Raw genomic sequence first — 23502 nt, forward strand, 5'->3', positions numbered from 1 at the left:
ATGTAAACATATGAGATCATCTCTCATCGCCGGCGCTCCTTCCTCACACAGAGCCTGCAGTGTGAGGAAGGAGGGGGAGCCGACAGCCGCTGGGGACACACAGCAATGTAATCAGGGCACCGATCACCAGTGCCCTGATTACTAAAAGGTAAAAACACACACACAGTGCCCCCACATCAGTGCCCACAGTGCCCGCCATCAGTGCCCCCATCAATGCCCACAATCAGTGCCCATAGTGCTGCTAGTCAGTGCCCATCAGTGCCTGCTCATCTAGGCACTGATGAGCACTGACTGGCAGCACTATGGGCACTGAGTGTGGGCACTGATGGTGCTGCCCATCAGTGCCGCTCATCAGTGCCACCCGTCAGTGTCCAGTGCCATCCGCCAGTGCCCATCAGTGCCGCCTATCAGTGCCCATCAGTGCCGCCTCTCAGTGCCCAGCAGTGCCACCTGTCAGTGCCCAGCAGTGCCACCTATCAGTGCTCATCAGTGCCGCCTCTCAGTGCTGCCTCTCAGTGCCGCCTCTCAGTGCTCATCAGTGCGGCATATTAGTACCTCCTCATCAGTGCCCATAAGTGCCACCTCATCAGTGCCCATAAGTGCCACCTCATCAGTGCCCATCAGTGCAGCCTATCAGTGCCCATCAGTGCCGCCTCATCAGCGCACATCAGTGAAGGAGAAAAATTTATTTTCAAAATTTACTCGCAGAAAATAAGAAAAACTTTTTTTTTTTTTCAAAATTTTTTGTCTTTATTCTTTTTTTTTGTAAAAAATAAAAAACCCAGAGATGATTAGATACCACCAAAAGAAAGCTCTATTTGTGTGAAAAAAATGATAAAAATTTCATATGGGTACAGTGTAGCATGACCGCGCAATTGTCATTCAAAGTGTGACAGCGCTGAAAGCTGAAAATTGGCCTGGATGGGAAGGGTGTTTAAGTGCACAGAAGGCAAGTGGTTAAAGCGTAACTCCACTTTTGTTGAGAAAAAAACATTCCCCTCTGGGTGATCTCAGTACATTACAAGGATTTTAACCACTTAAGCCCCAGAAGATTTTACCCCTTCCTGACCAGGGCCTATTTTGCGATTCGGCACTGCGTGACTTTAATGGACAATTGCGCGGTCGTGCGATGCTGTACCTAAACGAATTTGATGTCTTTTTTTTTCCACAAACAGAGCTTTCTTTTGGTGGTATTTGATCACCTGTGCGATTTTTTGATCATGCGCTATAAACAAAAAATAGCGTCAATTTTGCAAAAATAACAATATTTTTCATATTTTTTTATATGAAATTCCCCCAAAAAAATGTAAAAATCAAAATTTTTTAACATTTTAGGCCAATTTGTTTTATGCTACATATTTTTGGTAAAAAAAAAAAAAAAATCGCAAAAAGCGTATTTTGATTGGTTTGCGCAAAAGGTATTGTGTTTACTAACTAAGGGAAAGATTTTTGTCATTTTTCTTGTTTTTTTTTTTAACGCGTAATGGCGGCGATCTGTGATTTTTTTTGCGGGACTGCGACATTGCGGCGGACAGATCGAACCCTTTTTTTACACTTTTGGGGTTACCAGTGACATTACTACAGTAATCAGTGCTATACATATGCACAGTTACTGTAAAAATGACACTGGCAGTGAAGGGGTTAACTTTTTTGAGAGGGAGGGGTTAAGTGTGTCCCTAGGGGCGTGTTTCTAACTGTGATTGGCTGTGGCTTGAGCTGTAAGAACAGTGATCAAAGGTCCTACATAGCAGAACCGTATAATCACCATTCTTACACAGGGGAGAATGACAGGTGGCTTTGTTTACATTAGCCGCCTGCCTTTCTCCCGATGTAACAGACGATTGCGAGTGCCACACGCGTGAGGGGGGTCCGTGACCGAGTGGGAGAGCGTATTCGGCGGCGGAATAGGAAGGAACAAAGCTGCACACAGTAGTGAAAGTGAGGAAAGGGGAGGTAATATGGCGCTGTCAGGCTAATAAATAGGAAAAAATAAATAAATATGTCTTAAAGTGCACTGGTGATAGGTGAATAAGAACCAGAATATATAAAGCTTCATAAAGTGAATCCTTAAAGAGTGTAAATAAGTTTGAATAAATTGGTTATAAAATGTGTATCTATATAATGATAAATAAATAAAAAAAGTTTAAGATATAGGTGATACAAAATCAATGTGTAATCTTAAAAATATATATATAACTATATAAAAAAATTTTTAAAGTGATGTTGTAAAAATCTTCCACATATACTTAAAGTGCTAATTAATCAATCAGATATATATTGTGCTAATGGGCCAAACGGTAAATAACTTTGTATAAATCTGTGCACATAAAAAATCATAAATAGTGTCCAACAAATAAGATAGCATAAATAAATAAATAAATATAAAACGAATATATAGGAAAATTGTCCATATAAATAGCCAAATATAGCAAATATAATCGAGTCCCAAAAAAAGGGGTGATGAAGTAGGGATTTGACAGGATAAATGGATTACAGGACTTCCAGAATGATGGGGGTGCTCAATACAGGAATCAGTGCTCCCCTCCTATTATTCCCGCACTCACCAGATGGTGGTACCCCCACAGGGGTAATAAGCGTTTGGGGTGACTCTTGGAGGTCCCTCCGAAGGTTGGCTAGTAATCCACTTAAACCCGACTTCGTATCCTATTCCAGGGAAATTTGATGGAAAATCCCTCCTCTTAGAGTACTTGGTTGCAAAAACTTTATGGGTTGCTGGTTCAAACGAGCACCGCCTCTTCGGTTGAGAACCACCTTCACTCAGTTCACCAATCAGGGAATGCAGAGAATCTCTGTCCCTCCTTATCCTTCCTCATTCCTCATGTCTGCATGGGGTGGGAGTGGGTGAGCGTATTCGGCGGCGGAATAGGAAGGAACAAAGCTGCACACAGTAGTGAAAACACACAAATGCACACACAATGCCCTGGATTGAGATAAGTACACACTATAGAGGGATATGCTTTGTTCATATTTCATGTCTGAGTTTTACAACTGCTTTAAACATTTCAATTCAAAGTAATTTGCCTTAATACAAAGGCTTTGTATACTTATGGAAGTGATCCAACATTGCATATTTTTAGGCTTGAGATGTTTGTTCCAGATGCCCATACAGAGTTCTTGGTCATAAGACTAAATACTGGAATAAGCCTTCATAACCCGTTCCTTCCCCCCAAGCATTCTAATAGCAGATATTTAGCTGGTACAAATATTTATCAGTCCTGTTCCTTTTTTCACAAACCTCTCTAAAACCACTGTATTCCATACCTTCTCCTCATAAACCTATTTCAATTTTTCGTCCTTTCCAGAATTCTTCCTCTTGCAGACATTCTCCTCAAATTGTTCACTTTTCCATAATTCCCCCTCACAAACTTCTATACGTCTTACTCAGAAACCGCCATCTTCCCTCACAAACATCACCCTTCCATGCATCCTCACAAACATCACTCTTCTATATGTCCTCACAAACCTCACTTTTCCAAATGTCCTCCTCAGAAATCTCCATCTTTCATATGTACTTTGCACAAACTTCACCCTTCCATACATCGTCCTTACAAACCTACCTCTTCTATTTGTTCTCCTCACAAACCTCACTCTTCTGTGCTTCCTTTTAGGAAACCTCAATCTTCCATACATCCTTCTCACCTTTGTGTTATGCATCCTCACACACCTACCTCCACCATTTGTCCTCCTTATTAACCTCCATCTTCCACATTATTTAGGTGAAACACTTTGCCCTCTAAGCAGACATGCTAACCGGCTTACATTTTTGCTCAGCATAAACAATATATGTAGATTATACTACACACAATCAGGACCCTAAAACTTTAAACAGGGGGAGGACAAATTGAGAGTTTTAGTTCAGTGTTTGCTTAGAGGTTTGCTATCTTAACCACTTGATGACCGTCCACCGCAGATTTATTGCGGCAGGCGGCCGCTCCTGGGCAAACCGACGTAGTACTATCGTCGCTCGCTCAGGAGACTCTAGGGGGCGAGAGCGCGCCGGCAGCGGCGCCCTACCGCCCCCCCTTGTCAGCTGGGGAGCCAGTGCGTGTGACAGGCGACTGCGATGGCCGCCGGCCACTCACGATCTCCCCCCGCTGACAGAGAAGGACGGACGGCTGATGTAAACACAGCTGTCTGTCATTCTCCCTGAAGTGATCACAGAGGCTATGTGATCCCGTTATATAGGATCGCATGTCTCTGTGATGATCTCACAAGCCACGCCCCTCCAGTTAGAATCACTCCCCTAGGCTTTCATTTAACCCCTTGATCACTAATAGTATTAACCCCTTCCCTGCCAATGGCATTATTACAGTAACAATGCATATTTTTAGCACTGATTACTGTAGTAATGTCAGTGGTCCCCCCAAAAGTGTCAAAAATGTCAGTTAGGGGTCCGATCTGTCCACTGCAATGTCGAAGTCCCGCAAAAAATCGCAGATCCCCGCCATTACTATAAAAAAAAAAACAATAAAAATGACATAAATCTTTCCCGTAGTTAGTAGACGTAATAACTTTTGTGCAAACCAATCAAAATTGCAATTTTTTTTACCAAAAATATGTAGCAGAAAACAAATTGGCCTAAAATGTTAAAAAATTTTGATTTTTACATTTTTTTTGGGGAATGTTATGTAGCAGAATGTGAAAAATATTATTTTATTTTCAAAATTGTCGCTCTTTTTTTGTTTATGGCGCAAAAAATAAAAATCGCACAGGTGATCAAATACCATCAAAAGAAAGCTCTATTTGTGTGAAAAAAGGACGTCAATTTTATTTGGGTACAGCGTTGCACAACCGCGCAATTGTATGTTAAAGTAACACAGTGCCGAATCGCAAAATAGGGCCTGGTCATTGAGCAGCCAAATCCTCCGGGGCTAAAGTGGTTAAAGAAAGCCTATTACTAGAAGTGCCTGCATTGATTCACAGTTGAGCGATGTGATGTTTCATTAAAAGCTGTTGACCAGATCTTCCAAGTTTACTTTAAGAAAATAGTTTCCATTAGAAGCCTAATCCACTTAACAAAGTCTGTAAGAGGACCGTATGGGTCTGAAAAAAGCTATCCACAAGGGAAAAACATGATTCCAAATTGCATCACGAGTGTCTAGATTTTTATCTTCCACATTAACAACAACAAGGTCCAGGAAATATAAAAAACACCTGTGATTAATGAAAAATGTAAGCGCTATTTGTTGATGGCAAGCAGTGCAGAGGTCCAGGTGTCCAGCAGTGGTTGACAAGAGGAGTCAGGCCCATAGATACACAAACGTGTATTGACTCAGCACCTGGGTCCCCTGGCAAGAATTACCCTTAATTCATTTGGCTTTCTCAACAGCCAAAAAACACAATAACCCATATCACATGTGGATTTATCATCTATCTTCACGCACAGAATATTTACTTTTGGATGGCGTAAGAAAGGGTTAATTAGTGTTGGCTTTTTTCTTCTGTTTGTGTCCCTGTTAAGTGAAGTGTCTTATTTACTCTTGTTCCACAGGAGAAGGAAGTCAGGGCAAATCTCTTCAAGTGAGGGGAAATTCTGCCTTTAATAGCGTTTTTTGATAACAGTTGTCACTATTGTCAACTCTGGTTATGTTGGCATCTGTAAAATTTCCCCTTACTCTCTCTTTTTTGGTGACAATGGTCATCAGGCCACAAAGTGAAAATGGCACAGCAATAGAAACCGAAAGACGTTTTAACAGTTTCCCACATTTTATATAGTTACATAGTTTATAAGGTTAAAAAGACACCAGTCCAAGTTCAACTTGTGTGGTGTGGGTGTGTGCGTGAGTTTATGTCAATAATAATTACTATATCATTGTATATTGTGATCCTTAGGGTGCCCATCTCCGACAGAAAAGAACCCACTAAGTAGTTGAAGGTTAAACTGCTTCTCCTCCAGTTTCAATTAATGTATATGTGTTTTTTTAAATTCCCTGCAACTGAATAGTTTTTTTCTCTATGCCAGAGTCACCACTGAGGTATCTGTATATCATTATTATATCTCCTCTCAATGGTCTCTTCTCCAGGGAGAATGTTTGATGCTTGTAGTCGTTCCTTGTACCTGAGGTCCTCCAGTCCCCTTATTAGCTTTGTTGCCCTTCTCTGGACTAGATCCAGTTCCAGCATATCCTTCCTGAGGACTGGTGACCAGAACTGGACAGTATACTCCTGATGCAACAGGAGTTCTGTATAGTGGCAGAATTATAATTTTATCTCTGCAATAAATACCTTTTTTTATGCATGCTAATATTCTGCTGGTTTTGCTTGCGGCAGATTGGCATTGTATGACATTGCTGAGCCTGTAATCTACTAGGACCCCCAGATAATTTCCCATCCTGGATTCCCCTAGTGGTTCTTCCTCTAGCGAGTAACTAGCATTCATATTTTTAGCCCCCAAATGCATTTACACAAAACTAGAGAAATGTTTTGGTTGGGATTCTACTTTAAAAAGTACATTCACCCACTGGGCTGAAACGTTTCTAGCGGAGTAGCAGATTCTGGAACAAATATATCAAGATATAAGTATGATTGCTGGAGCCTCCATATTTGCAGCTTTTACGGATGAAGTTTTTGCACTACTGCAAGTATAAAAGAGTTCAAACGGCTGCACAATTCATCTACCAAAGGACAAATTTGTACAGAGCTCCCTACAATGTACATCTGAATCTGCAGATGTTGGGCTCTCAAAGGGCAGCAGCTGATAAATCAGTTTGTTTCACAGGAAAGTGGACTACCGTTCCAAGAATTTGGCGAGGAGAGGCCGGGATACCTGGATGCTCCTGCAGCTCTCAGTATGAATACATAGCTGACGTAATTCCAGTAACTGTGAGGTACAGGAAAACTGCTAGATACATTTTGCGCCCCTGCTTATTATGCCAAGAGGGTGGTGGATAACTGGAGATAAAGACAATCCCTGGAAGACCATCTACAACCTAAGCCAAATGACCTCTTGGATATCAAAACATTTATTATGTCACAGAATTACCAGATCATTGACAGTTGTTCCAGCGTGATTTGGGATTTTTATAGACTGGCAATGCAGTACTACTCAGAGTTTCTGAATCCTAAACATGGCTGATGCACATTTTACATCACCTGGTAAAATGAATAAAACTCCTGAGTCAGCTCATTAGCGTTACAAGATGCATAGCTGTAGAACTACTTTAACTTTTTTATTAATTCTCTACCTACTTGTTTCATTTCAGCCTCTTGGAATGAAGACAGTTTGGAGAATTGAATTTTTCCACTGAAATCAGAGTTTGGCCCTGCGCACTAAAAAGATACAGTGGTTACACTTAATAGGCATCCAAAAAAGACCAGTACAGGGAATTATTTCTGCTCCCCATTTCTCTGGGAGAGGCTCCAAAATGCTGCTTTTAATATAAGTTGTACAACTCTTCCACAACACGGCTGTAACTCATAGGTGGGAGCCAGGAATACCCCATGTAAACAGTGGAGGAGCCAAGGTTACCAGGCGTACAAGAGATTCTGTGCTATCTGCCCTGGGCCCTGAACTGGGTACTGTTATCTCAATCACCATAGGCTGGTTAATCTCTTCTGCTGATTGGTCTAACTATAAAGGGGATGGCACTGGGAGTTATGGCTTTTCTATTTCTTTCCAACTTTACCCTTTCTGCCCTTTGCAGTTACATTTTTTGTCATGTTGTTAATAACTGCACGAATATCAATATGTACAGTGCCTTGCAAAAGTAGGGCTAGGCATTACAAAAAACACCAGGGGCTAGGCCCATGGGCTGTCCTCAGCTGGTATATAACCCCCCTCTCCGGTAATCAGTTTAGTAGCAAGCAGTATTCAAAGTATCAGAACTCCATAGAGGGATGGGTGCTGTGTCCATCGATTAACTCAGACAAATGGATTTTACGGTAAGTACAAAAATCCTATTTTCTCTTTCGTTCATCGATGGACATAGCGCTCCATTAATGATAACTAGTAGGACGTCCAAAAGCAGTGCTAAAATGAAAATGTGGGGTGGGTAAAATAACCCAAGGCTAAACATAAGAGCCCTTAACCAGGACACAGAAGCCTTAGCCGGGTCACAGGAGCCCCGTCTGAAAAATAAAGGTTTAGAGAAAAAAAAAACACCCATCAAGAGGGAACAGCCCGTCTTAAACAGCGGCTTGCAAAACTTTGTGGCTAAAAAAGCATCCACAGATGCCGAAGTATCTACCTTATAGAATTTTGTGAAGGTATGCACCAACGACCAAGTGGCCGCCTTGAAAACTTGTGATATTGAAGCCTGATGAGGGAAGGCCCAAGAAGCCCTCAGCACCCGAGTAGAATGCGCAGTGGCAGGGAAAGGTGGAACCTGACCTTTAATGGAATAGGCCTGAGTCGCTGTCTGTCTGATCCATCTGGAGATGGCAGCCGAAGAAGCGGCCAGCCCTTTTCTTGGTCCGTCCGTAACCACAAAAAGCGAGATTATCATATTCCAGATTCTATGCTGTAATTGTTAAATACCTCCTCAACCATAGCTATAAAGGTTCCTGGAGTATGTTTTTTTAAAGGAAAGACAATGTTTTTCTAAAAGTTTTTTTTTAATTTGATTTTGTACATTTTTGGGTTTTTTTTTTTTTGGAGTGGAAGGGTTAGGATTCTTCTTATGTTTTTATTGGTGTCTGGGTCCTTACGGGGAGATTTATTCTCTCTGCTCTGTCTCCGATTCAGAAAGTGATGGGAAGATCAATTTTACACCACCAAAACAGCAATAGAGGAGAACAGCAAAAAGGCGATATGTACGACTTACCAGCTGCGTTGTATGAAGTGTTTGAGGGGGTTCTGCGTGAGAAGCTTTTTACTGCCAAGCTTTGCCCTCTCTGCTTCCTGCGCCAAGCTGTGCGGCACTTGGAGTCAATGCTCTGTTTTATCCGGTACCAGTCAGACTCTGTGATTCGGAACTTATGGAATAGATGACCTGTGTAGGAAAAGTAAAAGAACCACAATTACTCCTTTAAATGTATTTTAATTCCAACTAACAGCTAAATATGTTACACAGACTACATTTAAAGTGGTTGTAATCGCTTAAAAATACTCACAGAAGTGACTAAACTCTGATGATACACAGAGATGAAAGAAATCCTCCTACATAAGTTGTACCTGTTTATCTGGAGCCCTCTCTCTTCTACATTATTCTAAAACACACAGAACAAAGGCTATTTCTGTGCTTCTCCTGTGGATCATAGGAGTGCAGTCCGTTCTGCACTCCTGTGACCCATTTTCAACAGAAAACGGGCTAAAGCCTGCTGTCAGCTGACGTCAGAGAGCCGATGATTGCCCGAGCTGGCCGCTCCCACCCCTCCACAGCCAGTGCTCCAGTGAGCGCGGGAGGGGGGGGGGGGGGCAGAGCAGAGAGCGGCTGACTGAAAAGTCCTCACCTCTCTGCTCAGGGAGCTCTGAGAACTAAGAGATCGTAGTGTTTGATCACTCAAAGCACGCAAGCACACAAGCTAAATCAATTTTCACACCAACAAAATTAGCTTACAAAAAAAAAAAAAAGAAAAACACACAATCAGTGCATACAGAAAGTGGACCAGCTAACAATAGTTCACATTGAGCATTCAAAGTGATTTTAAAGGCTCTGTTTTTTTTTTTGTAAAAAAATAACAAACGTTATACTTACCTGCTCTGTTGCAGTGGATTTGCACAGAGTAGCCTGGATCCTCTTCTTCACGGGTTCCTCTTTGCAGCTCCCTGGTCCTTCCTTAAGTTGAGTGCCACCTCAGCAAGCAGCTTGCTATGGGGGCACCCGAGCCGAGCTGCAGCACCTTCTGTCCATTCAGACATGGAGCTGCCACTCTGCCCCGCCCCCTCTCTCTCCTGATTGGCTGACTGACTTTGATTGACAGCAGCGGAAGCCAATGGCGCTGCTGCTATGACATTGCTGGACAGAGATCGGGTTCAGGTAAGTATTAGGGAGCTGAGGGGCGCTGCTGCACACAGGAGGCTTTTTACCTTAATACATAGAATGCATTAAGATAATAAAAACCTTCTGATTTTACAACTCTTTTATAGCTTGAAGAGCTTTGACAAAGTCATCCAATATTAACAAACTTGGCCCGGCACCCCTCAGCAAAATGCTTGTACCATATGATTCCACCGCCACAAAGGCGTGTAGCCATGAAACTCCAAACTCACAGAGCTGAAATAAACTATAGCATTTGACAGCTCGCTCTTTGGCAGACTATAAACATATTCTTAAGTCATAACTTAGCATTTTTGCAAGCTTGAGAGATTTCATATGTGAAATGGTCTGTTTTGGTAGGGGCTTGGGTCCCTGGATGCCATTTGAAATACTGGAGGGAAAAAGAGCCAACTGTAGGGGAGAGAAAAAAACAACAAATGTGCACAGAAGGGAACAATTCAATCTCATCGATCTATGAAATTGAATGAAGCGTGCTCAGACCACTGAACCCAACAGAGAAACCGCGTTCTTTGCTCTTATACACAGCAGCGGGAGAATTTATATTTAAGTTGCCCACAGACTGGCCAGAATTCTTATAAACAAATTCTTAGATTTTTGATACAGTATTTAAAAGGGAGTTTTAAGATATATGGAACACGTGAAAGCGTTCAGCCTAAAGCTGAACTTTGCGTAGAAAATGGAAATTTTTGACATTGTCTCTTCCGGAATAAAGGATTATTTTTTGCCTGTGCACCTCAATGTGCTGAGTTCCAAGATGGATGCACATGCACAGGAGTTACATCTTTCAGGTGTGACAAATCAAGATGGCTGAACATCTTGAACCTGGAAGAAGACCAAGGGAAGAGGCTGACGAGGAAGCAAGGGGAGGGGAGTATAGTTCCGCTTTTATGTACATCATATCAAGATCTTCTTTTGGTTTCCATTTATAAGCTACATTTGATTATTACATAGGCAGGCTCTGCTTCCTGCTTGTAGTACCACACAACAGCTTTTCAGACCCTCTTGTTTTGGCTTACATCTACTAGACAAGGTCTGTCTGACAGAAAACAACATGTTACACATCCACAAAGCTCTGCACATCAAGACAAGACAAAATGTGATCCAGGGTTGCTAGGCTGCATTAAAGGGAATTTGAATGCAGAATTATTTTTCATTTATGGCAAATGAAAAAAAATGGGGATGTTCTTCCTCATTTCCACCAAGAATGATACCAGCCCAGAAACCAAAGATGAGCATGAAACCCCCTGCATTTAGATTACTAGCCTAACTAGCCTAGGTTCACGTTTTGCATGGGAATGGCAGCTTATTCATTTGATAGCATTAATCTGAATGGGCTGCCGTGTCTCCTGAAATAACAGGAAAAGGTTCCTGCAGCATTTTAGAAATCGCAGCCCACACGGAACTGCAAGTGTAGTGCAGTTACTAGTGCGGATGCAATATCCGCTGCATGCAGCATGCTATTAGGATTAATGGCACCTGCATGCATCCCATGCTTTTTTTTGTGCGGGTGGCTTTGGGTGCAGGAACAGGTGCAGACTTGCAACCACCCGTACAGATGTAAACCTAATGCTGTATAAAGCACAGTAAAACCACAAAAAAAATATAGATTCCTAGATTCTAAAGGAAGAGGTATGCAACAACACAGTCACATAATTTGATTTTTTTATACAGTATATTCAAACCAAACTAGAAATGTATTGACTTGTTTTTTGGCATTTTTTTTGTCACCCTCTGTTTGGTCAAAATTATCCAATCAAACTGTATTTTTTTGGACAATATGTAAAAGATTTTATGATATAAGAAGAGAGCAATAAAAGAAGTGCTATTTCTATGTCCTTTTAATCACTAAACTGTAAAACTTCAAATTCCAAAAACGTCCAAAACTCCAGATATGCATTCTCTATTTATAGTACACTGAGCGATCTCAACAGTACAGCCTATGCAGCAGTAGTGCTTGATGCTGGCTTGCATCTATCTATCTCTGTTTTCCATGGCAGAAATTGTTATCTCCAATTATTGAATATTTTTGTGGTGTATCCTGTTACAAATGGTAATGAATGGTAAAAGACCAAAGGGACTTGATAGTTTCTGTGCATTAGAATCCATAATTATAGGGATTAATGTAGTACATGGATTTTCCCAGAGCTGCCAGGACCAATTAGCTGAAATAATCCTAATACATTATATGGCATTAAAGTGTTTCCATCCAGTAAAAGCAGCAGGGGAGAGGAATCTCCATAAAGGATTTAATGATGCTTTGTGTAAAAGGAGAGCAAAGAACATAAAATAGCACAACATTGCATGAAAACAGATGAATGAAAGTAATGGCTGGATTCACTGACACACACAGACACCGATTACATAACGGCCTGGAAAATGTTACCTAGTTGACTTTCAAATATTTTAAAGTGCACCTAATGCTTTTAAAGGAGACAGCCATATTGTGGCACAACAAATATTACGGAGCGTACAAAGAACTACTGATAGCTTTGAGAGATTCATTCTTTGAATTGCTCAAGATTTTGGAAACTTTTGGCTTGTAGCAAACTGATGCATTAAAATTAAGTAATTGGCAACAAGAGGTTAAAGCAGACCTTTAGGGTCCATTCACACTAGCGCGACTTGTCAGGCGACTTGGTCGCCTGACAATTCGCGGTCGCTCGCTCGCCATTGAATAGTACAGGACCCGTTCTAATAGGAGCGACACAAGTCGCTCTGACTTAGAAAGAGGGTCCTGTACTACTTTGGGGCGACCTGGAGGCGACTTGCATTGACTTCAATTATATGAAGTCCCTGCAAGTCGCGCCGAGGTCGCGGTGCACGCTGTGCACCGCGACTTCACAGGTCGCCCCAGCAAGTCGTGTCGCGCCAGTCTGAATGGGCGCTTATTTAAAATGTTAAAATAGACTCTTTCAGGTTTGTAAACAAAGCCCCAGGTACCTGCAATAGAAGAGGTAGTAGAAAGCTGGCGTTTAGGAATGGCAATTTTTACATAGTTACATTGGTCCATCATAACAAATGTATGTGTCATACTTGTGGGACATTCATAAAAACAATAAATCATTGAAGCAGGCATAGCTGCTACACTGAAATTCACTAGCTTTCCTGGTCATTAGTGAACAAAGGAGGTCTCTCACTCAGCACGTGCACTATTCAGAATATGAAAACTTTTCATTTTATCAATGAATGCAAGGTCTCTGCTGATTCGACAAGGTCGAGATTGCAACATCACCTCTCCCCCTCATCCAATCGGAGCTTTACATTCATTCAGAACATGCAAAGTGTTCCCCAGATTAGTGCCCATGCCAGCAAGCAACCTCATGTGTTTACAATGCAGCAGGGCAGCAGCTCAGCACAGAACCTGGAAGCTAGTGGAGATCATTGCAGTAATGTTGCCTACTACAGTGATTATCAGCTTCCATAAGAATCCCACAGGTATGATACACATTCAAAAAAATTGCCATACCTAAACTTCAGCTTTAAATGTGCCATACACTACGATTTCTCTCAGTAGAGACTGCTGCCAGAGCAACCCATGGCTCAAATTGCAGCCAGTTAATACTGAACCAGCTGAAATTTACTGTGATTATGCGTGTCCTTAATATGAGTGCAGTCCCAACAGTGCTGCCTATTAATGCCCATCAATGATGCCAATCAGTGCCCACTAATGCTGCCAATCAGTACTCAACAGTGCTGCCTATCAATGCCACTGTCATGTACCTGGGTGTCCTTGAACTGGGAGGTTCCCTGTTCCATAGCGTGCAGCCTTGTCTGTTGTGCCACAAAGAAGCTCTGGAGTTTTTGCAGTGATTTTCCAGCCTGATGCTTTACTTTTGGACTCACTAGCTCCACCTGCTGTCAGCTGCAAACAATGTACAATTTAACCAGCTGTGAACAATGTACAATTTACTCAGCCTTTAAAAAGCAGCACTTCCCGTTCCTCAATGCCCGTTTGTTTGGAATATCTTCCTGGGTGTGCTGCTTGCTCTTTGATAGACTTTAGTGTATGAACTTTTGCCTGTATTCTTGACCCCTCCTCAGCCTGCCGAATCTGTACTTCACCGCCAGCTTGTGTATGACTTCTGCCTGCCTGACCATTCTTTGGATTACGTTTGGATACCGCTTTGCCCGATCTGTTGCCGGCCTGATCTCTGACTACGTTTTCGCCTGAATCCTCAGCACTCAAACTCCACTTCGGACTTTACCTAACAGGTACCTAACAGCCACCTATCAATGCCCATCACTGCCTCCTCATCAGTGCAGCCCATCACTGCCTCCTCATCAGTGCAGCCTATCAGTCCCCATCAGTGAAGTCCACATCAGTGAAGGAGAAAAATTTCCTGCTTGCAAATTTTTATAACAAATTATGAAAAACTTTTTTTTTTCCGAAATTTTTGGTCATTTTTCGTTTGTTTAGCAAAAAATAAAAACCCAGTGGTGATTAAATACCACCAAAAGAAAGTACTATGTGTGTGAAAAGAATGATAAAAATGTCATATTGGTACAGTGTAGCATGACCGCTCAGTGGTCATTCAAAGTGTGACAGCGCTATAAAGGGGCTAGGCAGGGTGTGTGTCCTATGACTACATACTTTTGCTAATAGGTGTCCATCATTTCCATCACAAAAAAGTTGGGAGTTATGGTAAACTACAATATATTACATTTTTGGTTTTGTGTTTAATACCATTTTAGACTATAATATCCAGGAATTATGTGACATACGTATACAACTTGTTTATGCAACATGATAATTTGAGGTTAGCTGTGTTATATTTTGCAAGGGGACAATAGGTGAACACTCTTATTCTCACCTAGGATTTTATGGCCTCACAACCCCATAATGGGCCACTATTCTCTCAGGTTTCCAGTAATTAAATAACAAAAAAGGCCACAGTTGGTCCTGAATCTGTATTATAAGAAACAGGCTTTGTGCATTGTACTGTTAAACATTATAAACAGAGCTAAAATCTTCAGCAATATGACAAACCTCTGGAAAGGGGGTAGGAGAAAAACACAAGATCAGTTCTCATCTAATCAAGATAGAGATCCAGCCAAACAAGCTTCATGCCAGCTAATTCTGTTCTCATTTGCTGTATTAACCCTTCGATGATGGCATGGTGATTTTGGATCCATTTCCTGATTGACAGTAGGAACCATAACAGTTTCCAGGTGTAGATATTATATACCTCTGAATACCAAAGACGATGTGACAGCACCGAGATCACACATCAAAATGAGAACAAAGGTTGGTGATACTTTGAGACACACTGACAGGATAACCGTTACCAGCTAACCTGGTAGGCGAATCCCAGAAGTCTTGTGGGTAAAATCAATGTTTTCAGGGTCCTTTTATATTACATTGAATGAATATATAACTTCTACACCTTCACTTCTCAATCACAGACTGCATTCAAATATGTGTCTATTTTACAATACTTTGGAGTAACCGCTACCATAAATCACTGATGATTAATAACTTTTTAGTCGGGCAACGCTTTGCAGTTTGGAAAAACTAGCCAAAATCTGAGTTGTTAGGTTTGTTTTGGAAAGCGATGTTTGCAGATCTGTGTGGGCAATTTTAAGCTTGGCTAGTGAACGCTACAAAGAAGAGAATTAACAAAGCAGCAAAAGAGAGTTGAGCAGGTTTTACAGAGTCCTCCAAGCACCCTTTAGTCCCAGCCTAGGAGGGCTGAACATACAGTTGTGCTCATAAGTTTACACACCCTGGCAGAATTTATGATTTATTGGCCATTTTTCAGAGAATATGAATAATATCACAAAAACTTTTCTTTCACTCATGGTTAGTGTTTGGCTGAAGCCATTTATTATCAAACAACTGTGTTTACTCTTTTTAAATCATAATGACAACAGAAACTACCCAAATGACCCTGATCAAAAGTTTACATAACCTGGTGGTTTTGGCCTGACAACATGCACAAAGTTGACACAAAGGGGTTTGAATTACTATTAAAGGTATCCATCCTCACCTGTCATCTGTTTGCTTGTAATTAGTGTGTGTGTATAAAAGGTCAACGAGTTTCTGGACTCCTGACAGACCCTTGCATCTTTCATCCAGTGCTGCACTGACGTTTCTGGATTCTGAGTCATGGGGAAAGCAAAAGAATTGTCAAAGGATCTGGGGGAAAAGGTAGTTGAACTGTATAAAACAGGAAAGGGATATAAAAAGATATCCAAGGAATTGAGAAAGCCAATCAGCAGTGTTCAAACTCTAATCAAAAAGTGGAAAATGAGGGGTTCTGTTGAAACCAAAACCACGGTCAGGTAGACCAACTAAAATTTCAGCCACAACTGCCAGGAAAATTGTTCGGGATGCAAAGAAATTTTTTTTTTCTTCAGGTGAAATACAGGACTCTCTGAAAACATGTGGCTGGCTGTTTCAAGATGCACAATAAGGAGGCACTTGAAGAAAGCCATTACTACACAAATGCCACAAAGTATCCCGCTTACAATACGCCAAAGACAAGCCTCAAACCTTCTGGCACAAAGTCATTTGGAGTGATGAGACCGAAATTGAGCTTTTTGGCAACAACCATAAATGCTACATTTGGAGAGGAGTCAACAAATCCTATGATGAAAGGTACACCATTCCTACTGTGAAACACGGAGGTGGATCACTGAAGTTTTGGGGATGTGTGAGCTACAAAGGCACAGGAAATTTGGTCAGAATTGATGGCAAGATGAATCCAGTATGTTATCAAAAATTACTGGAGGAAAATTTGCATTCATCAGCCTGGAAGCTGCGCATGGGACGTACTTGGACATTCCAACATGACAATGATCCTAAACACAAGGTCAAGTCGACCTGTCATTAGCTACAGCAGAATAAAGTGAAGGTTCTGGAGTGGCCATCTCAGTCTCCTGAGTAGGATGTTTGGGAAAGAAGGGGAATGTTTACATCCAGAATAAAATATTAAGGAAGCCAGGGCAACAGTTCCAAGAACAACACCTGCAATGCGGAGGTAAGCACAGCACCAACCCTTCATACATACATGAAACCTTGTGTCCTGAGTTCAGCTTTAAAAAGTATGTGCTTGAAACCATCTTATAGCAGAAGCAAACTCTAATCATGTCTGTATTCGTTATAAAAGTAAAGTACCCCTAAATCTAGCTCAAGTTCAGAACTACAGAATAACAGATTGGTCCAGATTCTAGATACTCCAAAACTGCTATGGCAATATTTCAGGACCTAATTTACACACATTTCTAGGATGGAAAACTGCAGAACGAAGTCACAATAATTTATGTCCAAGCTTGGTAAATAGGGACATATTAGAGCCAGGAGAAACAGCTTTCAGCCATAAACAAACAGGAATTTCTCCTTGAAGGACATTTCTGGACATGCTTTACATAAACACAAGGGTGAAACTGTTCTCAGTGGCATGATAAGCCATTGTGGTATTTAAAGGTGAGGTGTGGGCACATTCGATGAGCAGACATTGACTTATTGTATTTCCTAACCAGAGCATTATCCGGCTTCTTACAGAGCCAGTCATTTGTTTTTAGAGCCACACGCTGGTAGCCTGGTCCTAATAAAATGATTTCATATACCCAAACCAAGAAGAAACGGTTGGACACGGAAAGTTCTAATTTGGCACTGAAGTCGCCACGTTGACAGCACCATGTATCAAAGGTAATGGCAATGTTTAAAGCAAAAACGTCATGTAGTATTACCGTAACATTTCATTTGCTGCAAGCAGATGACGGCTAGAGGAAAGCTTAGGGGTTTTAACTTACAGTGGACCTGACAACAAAATATTTTACATGCTACAGAGTCCAGCAAAATTGCATAAGTTATGTAATACAAGAACAACTAAATCTCTTTATTGTTAAAACCGCAAGTACATAGTTGCCACGTTTCCAAATTTATAGGTTATACAAATATATTCTGAGCTTTTAGTGGCATCTCTCTGGCTCAGCTTAACTACGGCTGAGATAAGATATCAGCTATGCACAAAAGTCAGTCAACTCACAAACTTGCATCATGGGAAAAAACAGTAAAGTATAAACATATTGTAGCACTGCAAAGAAGGAAGAGGGGCCTATGTATGTAATGAGCCATTATGGTTGTGCAGAAAAAAAATGCTTTTAAAAAAATCCTGAATTCACACAATCACATGATCTATTCTTCCAATTCAGGCTACTGGTAATCTGAAGATGCCAACTAGTCTTGTGATGTCCTCCTTGTGACATCACTCCTGAATGCTGGAGGACCCTGTGAAGGACACCACATTCCTCTGACAAAATATATGGACAAAATGTGTTAGAAAGTTACGTCAGGTGCCGAAACTAGAAGTATCCAGGCTGATATTTTTAGTGTTCGATGTCTGTATACCTTCTTACACAAATGTCTGTATACCCTCTTACTGTGGATTCTTGTCCCACTTAGCATGAATCTCTCTCTGCATAGGTCTCATGTGGAACTGTGCAAACAGAAGCACCTCAAAGGTAGACACAATCAGGCCCAGCACCCTCATACAAGTACTGGGAGATGACCGACTGCTGGACAACAGAAGTTGAATGGCATCCTGCAGCCTCTGGAACTTGTCCAGCGGAAGAAACACCCTGGCTGAAGCCAAGTCAAGAGTCAGACCCAAATAGTTTGGTGGACAGAACCAGAGCAGACTTCTGGAAATTCAATGTCCAACCGAACTCCTGCAGAGTCCGCACAGTGATGTCCAGGTTGTCCTCTACAGCAGTCGATGACTCTGCTCACAGAAGATCGTCCAGGTACCCCAGTACCGCAATCCCCTGATGTCGCAACAATGCTAACACCGGGGCCAACACTTTTGTGAACACCCGAGGAGCTAAGGCGAGACCAAAGTGTAACGACATAAATTGATAATGCTCCTCGCCTACGGAAAAGCGGAGGAACTGCTGATGTCCAACATATATCGGGATAAGCGTCCTTGATATCGATAGAGGCCAGCAGATCCCCTTGATGAAGGGATGCCACTACTGTACGAATGCTCTTGGAACCTCCGGAGACGACTCTAACAGATTTGAGTCCTTTTTCTTGCGAACCTGATGGATGAAAAAAGCCGCTTATGAGCCGAGAAAAAAGGACCACATTGGCGACGAGACTCCTTGCCCCCGGAAGCCTGTGGGAGGAGAGTACTCTTCCCTCCCGTGACTCCCTAATAATTTCATCCAGGGAAGACCCAAACAGATGATCCCCCACAAAGGGGAGATCCAATAAGGCCTTCTTGGAAGCTTGGTCCACAGACCAGAATTTCAGCCATATCATGAAGGACCACTGCTGTCACAGATAGCCTAGAAACTAAGGAAGTTGCATCCAGAGAGGCATCGCAGATAAACTGTAACCCCTTGACCAACTCGTCTGCCAGCTCTGCAAAAGCGGGGGAAGCTGTTCTCCCTCCAGATCCTGGCGCAAAAACTCAGCCCATCCTGCCAAGCCTTGGGACACCAAGGCAATGGTGAACACCAGCCCAAGGACTGAACCGGTCATAGTAAACATGTGCCGGACCAAGGTCTCCGCTTTCCCATCAAAGGGGCTCTTAAAAGCCGGAGACTCCTCCACCGGCATCAGAGTGGATTTGTTCAGCCTGGAAACCTGAGAATCCACCACAGGTGGGAACATCCACAGTTCACAGGGACTCTTCAAAGGGGTACCTTCTAGCCAAACGCTTGGGGACCACCACATGGAGTTTAACCCCACTGATTCACGACAATTTTGCCAAATGGGCAGGAAAAGGAAAAACCTTTGCCACTTTTGAGGATTTTTGGGTACCGAAGGTGACTGGCGCCTCCGACGCAGTCGCATACTCCATTTTTAAAGTTTCCCGCACTGATACAATCAGTGCATCCACCAGCACTTTTCATGCAAGGCTGTAGTGGAAGAGGAATCACCCTCACTATCAGAGCACTCAGGGTGCGTAGACACAGACCCAGCAGGGTGACTCGCGTCTGCGGCGGCGAGATCAGACTCAGAAGAGGAGACAGAGGAGGCAGGTGAAGGTGGTGGACACTTTTTGCTGGTCCTTTTTTGCAGGACCAAATTAACCTTGGACTCTAAGGACTGTCATTGGCCTGTGTCATTTGGTGTATCCGGTATACTGCACTGTCTGGTCCATAGATGCAATGAGGGTATATATCTGCAATTTTTCTTCAGTGACCTGTTGCCAGCTGATAATAGTGGATGACTCTGCTAATACTGCGTTATCTGACCTTCTGGTGAAACAGGGGTCAGATTATGAGGTGAGGGCATTGGTGTACTTTTTGGTGGAGGGAGATCACTGGATGAAGTTTGTGTTTTCTTAAATTTCCAGCACCTTAAGTGGACCTAAAGGCCTTTACAAACTCTTTTGGGACTTTCTTTTTATAAGGATCTTTTTATATGGATTTCATGACTTATATGCATGATATTTTGTGTGATTTGCCCTACACAATTTCTTTGGTCATATTCTGTCTGGGATTTGCTATGTATCCTGGGTCGGTGTCTAGCTAGCATTTAAATTTTTGTTCACTCATTTTATATACCTGTCTGCGCTGATTGTTTTTCTTTATTTTATATTAAAAAGCAAGTAAAAATCAGCGCTATACTCTCAATGAGGGGGACCACTCGTTTTATCTACAACCGATGATCTCAAAGACTGTGGATAACATTAATTACATAATGAATAATTGTGTAGGTGTGTAGGTGGATGATTAATCAAAATAGTGCAGAATAAGAAAAGAAAATTAGTAGTGGAGAAGAAAAAAAATCTTCAAAGCTTCATCAAATTGTGAACAATCTACTGAATCCAGATCTGCATGATCATAAACAAACACAATTGACCAGCAAGAAAAACAATTGATAAGTGAATAGTTGCTAATCATATAAATGATGCACATCAATAAATAATATAAAATCGTGCAATTAGCGGTATAAAGTGAATATAAACAATTCAAAAACAGTGCAAAAGTGCTGAATCAGACACGCACAAATAGTCCATGAAATAAATCTAAGGTTAGTGATAGTCCAATAAAAATGAATTCATAAGGTGCAAAGTGCCGATAGATATATGGTGATATCTTCCAGTGTGATTTAAAAGGTGAACTAGATTTTCAAACACATCAAATCAAAGTGAGCTCACAATCCGACACCGAGTGCAGTGGCCGCTCACCTCCACAACACTCAAAAAGAGTGTTAAGTATAAATCTCCAGGCTCCTCACTATCTTCTGACGTGTATATATTATCCACCAGCTGTTATGGTTTTACATACTATCCTCCGGTTGTTATGGATTAAGTAATTTCAACTCGGTCCACATAAGTATCTCCCTGTGTCTAGTGCTTAAACAAAAGAGGCTCTCATGGTGCAGTACATAGGGTATAATTTATTAATGACAAAATTACAGACTACTCACAAAGAAGCAGATCAAAGCGTGCAGACAATCTCCAATGTAGCCGCCGATGCGGTGAGATCCGAAGCTTCCGGTCTCGGCCGAAGACCGGAAGTGACGTCAATACGGCTTATCCCTGACGCGTTGCGCTACGAACACCCATAGCTTTCTCAAAGGGGGAAGCCGTCGTGAGATCGTCATCGGTTTATAACAGGAATGGTAACCAAGGGAACCACATAGGACGCCGCCAGTGCTTTAACCCTTCACAATAGCTTCCGGCATATCAGGGTGAAATAGCAACAAATACTTCTACTGAGTGTGTCAGAAAAAAATATCGATAAAAACAGGCTCAAAATAACGGAGTTCAATCACCTCCTGATGTAAGGACGGAAATAGAACTAATTCATAAAAAATATTTTTAAAAACGGAGGGGTTAAATCAATGACAGTGTACTAAGTCCTGTAATGTATACTGATGAAAAATATATATATCCCTCCATAGAATAGAAATACATAAATATAGTAAACACTTTAACACATCATTAAAATGCATAAAAACGATAAAAGGCATAAATGGACCAATAAAATGTTAAAATGATAAAGACAAAGGAGGAGAAGCCCTGAATGGTGGCTAATAAAAGTAACAAGATAAGTCCTCAAGATGGTAGTATAATGGAAAAACAGAGGGAACAAAGAAGGGATCAATAGGGACAAATCTCTTCTATAGATGTATGGTATAATAACTAAAATAGCTAATGTGGAATAATGACCTTACATAGATCTATATATCAATCAGTCATGTGTAGGGGGGATGACTCCCAATATACAGGAAAATAAATTAGACCCCTAGCTGGTGGGTACTATAATACAATATATTGCTTTTTACATTGTGATACGTGGGGAAACTATCAAAATCAGCTGCTAGCTTGGAGGAGTTCCACGTCCATCACTAGTTTCTCATTTATAACATTCATCGGGTCGCTTACCCCATTTTAGCGCACAAGTTTACTCTTTTTACTTTATTTTATATTGCTTACTTCTGACTAGGCAGAAAAAAACTCAATGCTTTAAACAGGAATTGGGAGTATAACCCCTGGGACTGCCCCATAGGCATAGTAAAGCTTTTTCCTGCCTAGTGTCCTACTACTGTAGGGGGGCAGCATAACCCAATGGTCAAGAAGATTCTGGAGCTGTGTCTGACAATAAACAAAAGAGAAAAACAATATTTTTTACATTCCACACATCCAATAAAAAAAATTAAAAAATCGATTTCTTCATAAATTTACACCAATATGTATTCTGCAACATATTTTTGGTAAAACAAAATCCCAATAAGCCTATATTGATTGATTTGCAAAAGTTATAACGTCTACAAACTATGAGATATTTTTATTTATTTTTTAACATTTTTTATTTTTACCAGTATTTGTGGTGATCAGCGACTTATAGCAGGACTGCGATTATGCAGCGGACAAAGTGGGACACCTAACTGACACTTTTGACATTTTTTTGAGGACCACTGAAAATATTGCAATGATTAGTGCTAAAAATGTGCATCGTCACTGTACTAATGACACTGGCTGGGAAGGGGTCAACATCAGGGGGTGATCAAAGGGTTTTATTGTGTGCCTAGGTTGTGCTTACTCACTGTGGGGGAGGTGCTTTGACTAGGGGAAAGCAAAGATCAGTATTCCTGCTTTGCAGAAACACAGGATGAAAGCCTTCCCTGCTGACAGAACGACAATCTGCCTTGTTTACATGGGCAGATTGTCGTTGTACCTGTGTCATGTTTACTGCGGACATCGCCCTGCCCGTGTCCTGGTACCGCAGACATCGAGCCTGCGGTACCAGCCGCTGGACTCCCACTGTGTGTGATCACAGCGGATACGGGCCACGGACGGCGCCCACGCCCTCCAGACCCAGAAGCGTCAGATCACGTACTAGGTAAATGATCTGGCGCAGAGCGCCCACCCTGCCGCAGTAAATTTACGTGGGGCGGTCGCTGAGTGGTTAATTGACTATTTTAACCCCTAATGTGGGTATACATGTGAGATAGGCACCTTAGACTGTAAGCACCTTGAGGGCAGGGACGGATATGAATATACAGTATGTAAAGCCCTGCAGGAATTGTCATCCCTATAGAAATTCATGTAATAAATAAATAAGCATTAGGATTTTTACA

General features: G+C 41.7%; 1 protein-coding gene across 2 annotated transcripts in view; it reads right to left on the minus strand.

Annotated features, from left to right (window-relative positions):
- Positions 1-23502, minus strand: part of BANP (BTG3 associated nuclear protein) — a 645526-nt gene that overhangs the window by 241132 nt on the left and 380892 nt on the right. For both annotated transcript variants that reach the window (XM_082269667.1, XM_082269666.1), the window contains one exon: positions 8784-8951. In XM_082269667.1, coding sequence (XP_082125793.1) covers positions 8784-8951 — 168 coding nt within the window. The remainder of the gene's footprint in view (positions 1-8783; positions 8952-23502) is intronic.

Source organism: Pelophylax lessonae (assembly GCF_965119305.1).
Source record: "Pelophylax lessonae genome assembly, chromosome: 10".
In the NCBI taxonomy this organism is placed as follows: Eukaryota; Metazoa; Chordata; class Amphibia; order Anura; family Ranidae; genus Pelophylax; species Pelophylax lessonae.